The 9,552-nt window shown below is 39.4% G+C and overlaps 2 protein-coding genes across 2 annotated transcripts; one reads left to right on the forward strand and one right to left on the reverse strand.

Annotated features, from left to right (window-relative positions):
- Window positions 925-5,690, forward strand: LOC18606694 (endoglucanase 6). Its single transcript, XM_007040444.2, has 9 exons — window positions 925-1,429; window positions 1,591-1,803; window positions 2,223-2,423; window positions 3,285-3,374; window positions 3,499-3,663; window positions 3,837-4,121; window positions 4,226-4,574; window positions 4,661-4,735; window positions 4,907-5,690. The coding sequence occupies exons 1-9, from the start codon at window positions 1,226-1,228 to the stop codon at window positions 5,203-5,205; spliced, it is 1,881 nt and encodes a 626-aa protein (XP_007040506.2). The 5' UTR covers window positions 925-1,225; the 3' UTR covers window positions 5,206-5,690.
- LOC18606695 (probable protein phosphatase 2C 51) lies at window positions 6,882-8,732 on the reverse strand. Its single transcript, XM_007040445.2, has 3 exons — window positions 8,056-8,732; window positions 7,535-7,640; window positions 6,882-7,449 (listed from the first exon to the last, which is right to left on the reverse strand). The coding sequence occupies exons 1-3, from the start codon at window positions 8,635-8,637 to the stop codon at window positions 7,148-7,150; spliced, it is 990 nt and encodes a 329-aa protein (XP_007040507.2). The 5' UTR covers window positions 8,638-8,732; the 3' UTR covers window positions 6,882-7,147.

A 9,552-nucleotide genomic window follows, 5' to 3' on the forward strand; every position in this document is an offset into this window, starting at 1 on the left:
CAGTAAATGGTAGAAGAGAGAGAGAGAGAGAGAGAGAGAACCCTTTTTGCCTTGGCTGTAAATTGTCTGGCACACGTATGGCTTCATTTTTAGCTGCACTAAAACTTAAGAATGAAAATCTTGAGACAAGTACAAAAAATCAGCCAGGTTTGCAATTTCCCCATACTTCCTCGAGGGGCAAACAAACAGGCAGAAATGCAGAAGCCAGAAAGTTGGTTTAAAAATTAAAACGTCGAATAATGAAGTTGATAAAAAAAATTAAATTTGCATTAATTATGGGTCAACTAATTTTCAAAACTATTAAATAGTAGCTGTTTCTTGCAAGCCAAAGCCAAAATTTTGAAAATCCAATTCTGTCCAATATTTTTAACCACGAGATTCTGCAGTGCAGGTTTGCCCCTAGCAAATGCCACATGGCTTTCTGGGAAAATTTCAGGGGCATTATGGACACGTTGAGTCTTGGAACGTAGGGGGACAGGTTCTGTGTTTTAATTTTTTTTAAATTTTTCTGAATTTGCGGACTCAACCCTGCAAGCTCACTTTTCGTTTACCTGTTTGGGTAATTCCTGATCCTCAAGGCGGCCATTAAACTTGCAAAAGGAGAAATTAATTTAATCAACATCAAATTTTAAACTCTGAACGTACAATATTTTCATCTTTAGCAGTTTCTCTTTTCTTTTTTTTCTTCCCAAAAATACATTAAATCCACACCGACCCTTCCCAGTAAAGAGCCAGGGCAGGGACACCCACATGACTCTGTTCTTTTCTTTTATCAACCGTTTTCCTCTCCTCCAAAAGGGAAAATAATTTTAATATGAAAGTTTTTTTAAATAAATATAATATATTTTCATTTATTGATCTCTGCCAAATTCTAGGCTCTCGGTAGCTTCCTTCCCTCCACAATATATAGAGGCTTGAGCTCCTCTTCCAATTCCCAATCTCACTGCTCTCTCTTTCTCCCTCTTTCTTTGAAAGAGTTTCTCTTCTTGGTGGGTTTATCAGTAGTTTTAACTGATAAATAATACCCACATTACTTTCATTCTTCTCTAATTAGACTGCATTTTCTGTGTTTAAACCAAAATGGGTTTCTCTTATCAGTTTTAGAAAGTTGAAGGAAATCCCATTTTGCAGTATACAAAACTCTGCTGCAGAAACAGATCTGTTTTTTTCCCTCTGTTTTTGTTGAATTGAATACTGATTCGTGTCTTCCATCAACTGTGAATACATGGAGAAGTTAATGAGACTCATTTCAATGGCTCCTCTGCTTCTGCTACTTTGTCTTCCTTTTGCATTTGCTGGTCATGACTATAACCAAGCTCTGAGTAAGAGCATTCTCTTCTTTGAAGCTCAAAGATCTGGTTACCTTCCTCATAGCCAGAGAGTCACATGGAGAGCTAATTCCGGTTTGAATGACGGCAAGGCTAGTGGGGTGAGTTAAAGTTCCACTCTTATTTTCCAAATGTTGAACTTCTTACTCTGTCAATTCTAACCAAAAAACAAGTTGGAAACCAACATGTTCCTCTACTTTGGGTTTATTTTTTGCATTGAAAATTATGGTTTCGATTTGTTGAGATTGTTTGTAAATCACAGGTGGATCTGGTAGGAGGGTACTATGATGCAGGGGACAACGTGAAGTTTGGACTGCCCATGGCATTCACCATAACAATGATGTCCTGGAGCATAATAGAGTACGGAAAGCAAATGGCTGCAAGTGGAGAGCTCGGCAATGCTTTGGAAGCCGTTAAGTGGGGAACCGACTATCTCATCAAAGCTCACCCCGAACCCTATGTCCTTTACGGAGAGGTACCACTTTTCTTCTTCTTCTTTTTCATCAACGTTTTCTCCTTCAAGCGTCAACACTAATGTTTTATCACTAATATTTCCATATTAATATATATATATATATATATATATATATATATAATATATATATATATTATAATCACACTTGATAGCAGCAGTTGTCTACTAAAATATTACTTTATTAGTTAGAGCTTAGTGTTAATTTCTTTAAACTCAAGGGACAGCAATAAAAAAAAAAATACAAACAAGTAAGGAAAAAAAAACAGATCTCAAACTTGCGTTGAGTGTGACTTTAGTTTTATGTTTTGCTACAGAACTACTTTAATGGGATGGGACTATGAATAAAAAAATTAAAAAAATTTAAGTGAAGATTCATTTCGAATTAGTTTGGTCCTAAATTTTGCTGTGGTCAATTTTAGGTGGGAGATGGGAACAGTGACCACTATTGTTGGCAAAGACCAGAGGACATGACCACCGACCGTCATGCTTACAAGATTGACCCAAGTAACCCTGGATCGGATCTCGCCGGTGAAACCGCAGCCGCCATGGCTGCTGCCTCAATCGTCTTCCGCCGTTCCAACCCCGCGTATTCCAGCGAGCTTCTTCGCCACGCCTACCAGGTATTAACACAGTCTTCCTCTGACTTGGTTTTCGTTTTAGTTTTAGCTCACAGTTCATGTAACAATTTTGGTGGGCCATTTGGCCCGCAGGCGCATGTTAGCTCACACTCTGGGCTTTTTAGGCTAGCATTAGCGCGTGACTGGTGTGTCCTTGAGTGACAACGGTTGTTGTTCCGCACTTTAGCAAAAGCTTCCGTAGACCGTAGTCAATAGGTAGTTACGCTGCCTCGCTTTTTTGTCAGTCTGAACATTGCAGCTTGGCGGCCCCAAGTTTGCACTCATTTAATTACCGCCACTCTCTTTGTGCTGTTAACAGGGTTGAGTGTTTTAAATGCAGTTAGTATTACTATCAAAAGAAATGTTTTCATTAATCTATCAAAATTAAAACATTATTACGCAATCGGCTATTTGATATTCATATATTTGGCTTAAGAACAAGGAGTAGTGACTTTACGGAGTTTGGATTACCTGTTTAAGTACTTATATTTGATAAGAAACGGTGCCATCTGGTTGATTATTTTCTGGTTTGAAAATTGAAAAATAAATGCGGGTAAACTTTTTCGGCGCACAATTTGGGTCATGGGTGCACTTTGCCCCGCCCATCACGGGTAATCGTCTTGTCACCGTACAGATCTATCGTATTAACAGATCTGAACCGTAGATTGAAACGATCCGCAAAAGTCGCAATTAGTTATTCGTTTCCCACGTGCCAACACTGTCGGTGCCCCCAGTTAACGCCAAAGTTACCCTTGCTTTTCTCCTCATATTACATCACCTACCCACGGCTCTTTAACAAAATTGAAAATTTTCAAGAATTAATTGGTATTAATAATATTTTGATTTTTTCTTTTCTGTTTTCAGCTATTCGAATTTGCTGATAAATACAGAGGCAAATATGACAGCAGCATCACGGTTGCCCAGAAATACTACCGATCCGTCAGTGGCTACAATGTAAGCTTTCCATGTTTATCTTAATGTCACAGCAAAAAGCATAAAGGAAAATTTTTGATTAATGGTAGAACATGGCATGTTGCGACGCTTTATTAATTGATTTCTGAATTTGGAACTTGTACAGGACGAGTTGTTGTGGGCCGCTGCATGGCTGTACCAAGCTAGTAACAATCAGTACTACTTGAACTATCTTGGAAAGAATGGTGACTCTATGGGTGGAACCGGCTGGGCCATGACTGAGTTTAGTTGGGACGTTAAGTACGCTGGGGTTCAGACTCTTGTCGCCAAGGTATTGTTATTTCCAGCTGCTAAAGAAAAATCCATCTATTATCTGCAATAGTTGGTTATGTCTCATCAACAAATAATTATTGGTTATGCTATAAAAGTTTACCTTGGATATCATATCAGTAATTAATAGTTTTGATTAGCTGACTGAGTGGTATGTTATTTCTTCCCCTGCAGTTCCTAATGCAAGGTAAAGCTGGTCTCCATGCACCAGTGTTTGAGAGGTACCATCAGAGGGCGGAATACTTCATGTGTTCATTGATTGGAAAGGGTAGCCGCAATATTCAGAAGACTCCAGGTGGTTTGATTTTCCGACAGAGATGGAACAACATGCAGTTCGTGACTAGCGCCTCGTTCTTGGCCACTGTGTACTCTGACTACCTCACTTCCTCTAGAGGCAGCTTGAATTGTGCTGCTGGCAATGTTGCACCATCCGAGCTCCTTTCTTTTGCAAAATCTCAGGTGATTACTGTTCTCTTTCTGTATTTTACTCTTTACTCTTTGTGAATGGTAACAAATTCAGCCCTTGACAAATTCTCTGGTGTTTTGCAATGTTAAATTCTCAGGTGGATTACCTTCTTGGGGACAATCCAAGAGCTACAAGTTACATGGTTGGTTATGGGAACAATTACCCACGACAAGTTCACCACCGGGGTTCTTCAATTGTTTCCATCAAGGTTGATCCTGCATTTGTTGCCTGCCGACAAGGTTATGCCAATTGGTACACCAGGAAAGCCAGTGATCCTAATGTTCTCACTGGTGCTTTGGTTGGAGGACCTGATGCCTATGATAACTTTGCTGATGAAAGGGACAACTATGAACAAACAGAGCCTGCTACCTATAACAATGCTCCTCTTCTTGGCATATTGGCTAGACTAGGTGGTGGTCATGGTGGTTACAACCAGCTCCTTCCTGGTATATATAGCCTATTATGGTTTTAACTTTTTCTTTTCTAGCATTTTCCGTCGATAATGATGATCATGGCATTGGCTTTCCTGCAGTGGTTGTCCCAGCTCCTAATCCTGTTGTTGCCAAACCAAAACCGGCGCCAAAACCCAAATTGACTCCAACTCCAGGTATATTCTTCTCTTTTAAATGATTTTCCCCTAAAAATTTTTGTATTGGTGAACATTCTCTCATACGAAAACACAATGTCACTAATTTATTAAGGGATGTGTGGTTCTATTTCTCATTATAATAGGCTATCATTGAATGGCACGATCTGACTTGGGGATTTTGTTTTTCAGCCTCATCTTCTAGTCCAATTACCATAAAGCAGAAAATGACAACTTCCTGGAATCACAAGGGGAAAACTTACTACAGATATTCCGCAGTTGTGACCAACAATTCTTACAAAACTGTAAAAGATCTCAAGCTTTCGATATCAAAGCTTTATGGTCCTTTATGGGGTCTCACAAAGTCTGGCAATTCTTATGGTTTTCCATCATGGCTCAACTCTTTACCTGCTGCAAAGAGTCTTGAGTTTGTATACATCCATTCTGCTTCTCCGGCTGATGTCTCAGTTTCAACCTACAATTTGGCTTAAGAAGGAAGAATATCGCAAAAAACAGAGTAGAGTCCGCATAGTTTCTGGGGTTGTAGTGTAAGAATTGTGCAGCTATACAGAATGCAGTCCAGAAAAGGTTCTTATTTTTTTTTTATTTGTTTGGGGATTTTCAACTTTACTTCTTGATTTGGTATTTAATTAGGGTTTTAGCTGATATTATGTTAAATAACGTTGAAGATGGGAGGAGAAAGGAGTGAAGAGACCATGAAAAAGCAGTGCTCATCCTCTTTCTCCCCCTACTTCATTAGTTATATCTAATAGATAGTTTTGAGAGACATTGAAAAAGAGTGAGAATTGAGAAGTAAACAAATGGCTTCTCGATAGATTGCAAGGAGTCTGTTTTTCTTTGTACTTCATAGCAGCTGATGTCCTTATTTTATATTTTGGCGTGTGATGCTGCAAGCTTTGCAGCATTTTTATATTTTCCATATGAATACAGTTTGCACAACAATGTTTTTGTCTCTCTTCTCCTGTTCAAGATTCAACCGTGGCAGTTGAGTTTGTTTTTGTAATGATTCCTCTATGAACTAATAAATAATAAACATGCTATCATTCTCATGGAAGTTTCCTGTTATCACATTCCAAACTCTCGTTTACTCCACCATGGCAGTATTCTACAATCAGAATCCTTAAAAGGCTTCCAACGAAGTGCTTTTACAGCGTGTTCAGTTGCTTCCGCAGTAGTACTACATTGGCAAAGTTCAGAACCGAAATTCCCACCTTTGGTGTACAATTTGGATAATATGAAGCAGCTTCCCGGAATTGACTAAGTGGGATCTACTCTTCTAAAACGGCAATTCTTAAGCTCCTAGCTAAACAAAAAGCATTTTGGCCAGCTAATAGGTTCATGGAATAACTAGCAGATTCGACTTACTAGGGCAACAAGTGCCCACAAAAACGTGTTGGGTGTAATTTCTATTCAGACCCAAATTCAGAGAAGCCCTAACTGCACAAGCAAAGGCCTGATCTAAATTTGGTGTAAAGATATCCCGAGTTTCATAAGATTTTGCCAATTTCAAGTTCAACTACAAGAGGGGTTAGTTTTTAGTTCCCTCACTTGTTGCTCATCAATAATAGATCATTCTCACCACGATAAATCAGACCATAAGAACACAACAAAGCTGCCTTGGCGCCCTTTCTTCCTTTTCAAGCAGGGGCAATTAGCTGATTAGCTGCTCCCACTAGGTCAGATTGAACCTTGAAGTAGTGTCACCATGTACTTAGTACTAAGAAACCTCTTTGTAATGCAGCTTACTTCTAAGGGCATAGCATGCTCAATGATTTTCGACAAGTTTTTCAAAGCATATTGGTTATGGGTGCTCGAAGTTTAATTCAGCAAAGTGGGCTACCAAACGTATTTGCTGCAACTTTCCTTAGTTGCCAGGACAGGGTAAATATTATCGTATCTGTCATGAAAGGAATCCAAGTCTTCATCGTGACCAAGAAGATGAAGATTCAGTTTTTTCAATTGTTGATGGAGACTTAAAATGCAGAATTCAAGCGAAATTGCCGACAAGCTAGTTAATAAAGGTTTGTAGTCGGTACAGATACTGGGATCTCAACATAGACCAGAGACATTGTTACCCAGCCCACAAAAGAAAAAGGAAGCAAAGCCTTCTATACCATCATAAGCATAAAAATATCATTGAAAATTCTTTTTTTTTCTATGAAATATCATTGAAGCATTATAATTTATAATAATGAATCTTCAATGACATGTTATTGTTCCGTTAAACAGAATGCATCACTATAATTTTCAATATGCTATTGAAGAACGTACTTTACATTAACCTCTCAAGCTCTTAGGGATACAACTTCAAAGCAAAATGAAAAGAAAAGACTTAACACCTCATCTGAAAAAAAAAAAAAAGAGGAAAGAAAAGAAAGACCTAAGAAACAAGCTCAGAAGATGCAGCAGCTTTTACCTTTTCAACTCAACTACAATGACACTAATGTTGTCGGTGCTCCCTCGAGCAACTGCTAACTCAGCCAGCATTGCTGCCGCCTCTGCTGCACGGTCGCCAGTGCATCCTTGGGGATCATCTGAAAATCTCATCTTTATTTGTCCGTCAAGATGTCTTTTGACTACTTCGCATGCAATTTCACTGGAAACAACATCCCACAATCCATCACTTGCTAATACGAGAAAGTTGTCAGACTTAGTTCGCTCAGTAACAGAGACCTCTGGTTTGGAGATTACATATGGCTTCAAATGTTGATCTCCTGCATCACATTAACACTATTTCATTGACAATTGTTCTAATAAATCTAACTTGATCAGAAGTTAGACTATGGATTTTTATAATACCTATCGATCTTGAAGTGGCAAGAACTCCCAGGACACGACTTCCATTCCAGTTTATGACCGTTCCCCCAGCTGTTTCCACTCTTTCCCTTTCATCAGGTCTGTCAGGCTGTGGACAAAATGCCATAGGCTTTTATTAAAAGCGCCTCATGTAAAAAGCATATGATTCAGATAAAGTTCCTACTATTCTATAGGTATCCAGCCACAAAATTAACCACTGAAGTGGCAATAACCCTTTTTGTTTTTCGGTTTCGTAGTAATAGTTTGAATGAGAAGAGGATTATTCAACATCTCGATAGTACTCTAATTATTTTTTAAGAATGGGCAAAATTAAGTGCCCCAAGTAAATAGTACTACTAAAAAATAATTGATCACTTAGATTAAGTCCTAACAAACTTTACGGTTGCCAATCATTTCATCAGATTATTCTTTCCAAGTGATTTCAATTTAAATCCTAAGTCCTAACTAAACTTTTCAAAGAAAAACCGTCATTCAAATAAAGACATAAAAAATTGACGTATCACCTTATGATCACTAGACAAAGCCACCGCGGTGCCGCCACGACACAGAACAGCTCTTGAGTCACCACAGTTGGCCACCACCACCACATCCCTCCCTACCAACACCACCACCGCCGTGGACCCCATCGTTTTCATGTCCACATCCCCCGCCCCACCCTGATAATCTTCTCCGCTCACCTCCTCGTCCATCTTCGCAAAACAAGCTGCCATCACCTTCTCCCATTCCGGTCCCTTCCCTCCACGCGTCCTCTCCTCCACCTCTTTCACCACCAACTGGTGCATCCTATCACGGCAAGCGTTAGCCACTTGGGCCCCACCGTGCCCATCATACACAGCGAAAAAGTCATACCCTTGTATCTCTCCGACCGACACCTTCACGGCGTCTTCCATCGCTCTCCGGCGTCCGATCACCGATATCGACCCATGTGACACGCACGTGACGCTCTCAACCTTATTTTCTTCTCTTTTCTCCTGTACCTTTTCAGACCTTTGTGTGAACTTTTTGATCCCTCTCTTTTTCTTGGTAACGTAGACATCCATAACCACTTCAGAACCAATCCGTCTTTTCGATTTGTAGCCCTTCATTAATTATACTAAAATTCATCTCCCCATTTTTGGGCGTAAATGACCAGCTTTCTTTTTCTTCACTTGAATGAATTTTAGTTTAATGCAGAGAGAGAGAAGGCAAGGACTCAAGCTGTTTTGAGCAGCAGGAGAAATGATCTCGACCGTTAGATTAATGGTCCCTTAATTCAATGAATGCCACGAGTTTCGAAATTCCGTTCTTCTACTTGTGAAACAGGATGTTCTGAAAGTAGACGTGGCAGTTGAAAGACTAACACGCGGCACAGTGTCTGTCAAACAGGAGAAAATGTAAACGGCCAGCTTCGGTTCCTTGGAAAAGAAAACCTGGATTGGGATCATTGTCTTTTGCCGCTTCGAGTTTTTAATTTTCTCCCCCAATTCCCCACATACCTTGTCGTAAAACTTTGTACAGTTGGAGTGCTTTGATTGTTGGCTTGGGACATGGTTTCGGGACCAATGTCAAAATTTAGGACATGATACGAGGAGAAAAGAAAGAGTCTGGTTGACAGCTTTTCGTGCCACTGTTGACGGCAGATGGTTCCATTGATTGTGGTCTGCTCTCAGTAGCTTATTAATCTGATACACGAGCCGCAATTTGTTTCTCTTACTGACAACCGTGCCAGAAACTCCAAGCCGCAATTCACCTGGTTTGTCAATGAGTTTTACATGAAATTACACCCCAAGAATCCTTTGGTAACCATCAAAATACAGCATATTTTTTCGATCTTCATTTTTAACTGTTTAAAACTTTGAATTATCTGGGTTTTTCTTATATATAATATACTAGACATGTTTATTCAGTTTTGCATGTTGTTTGTGTTGAATGTTTGCATGTTTATCACGTCATATTTATGGTCTTATGCAATGACAACTAATAAGATTTTGCTATAAATCTCCCCGTACCATACCCATGAA

The sequence above is a fragment of the Theobroma cacao genome, chromosome 3 (assembly GCF_000208745.1).
Source record: "Theobroma cacao cultivar B97-61/B2 chromosome 3, Criollo_cocoa_genome_V2, whole genome shotgun sequence".
Taxonomy (NCBI): Eukaryota; Viridiplantae; Streptophyta; class Magnoliopsida; order Malvales; family Malvaceae; genus Theobroma; species Theobroma cacao.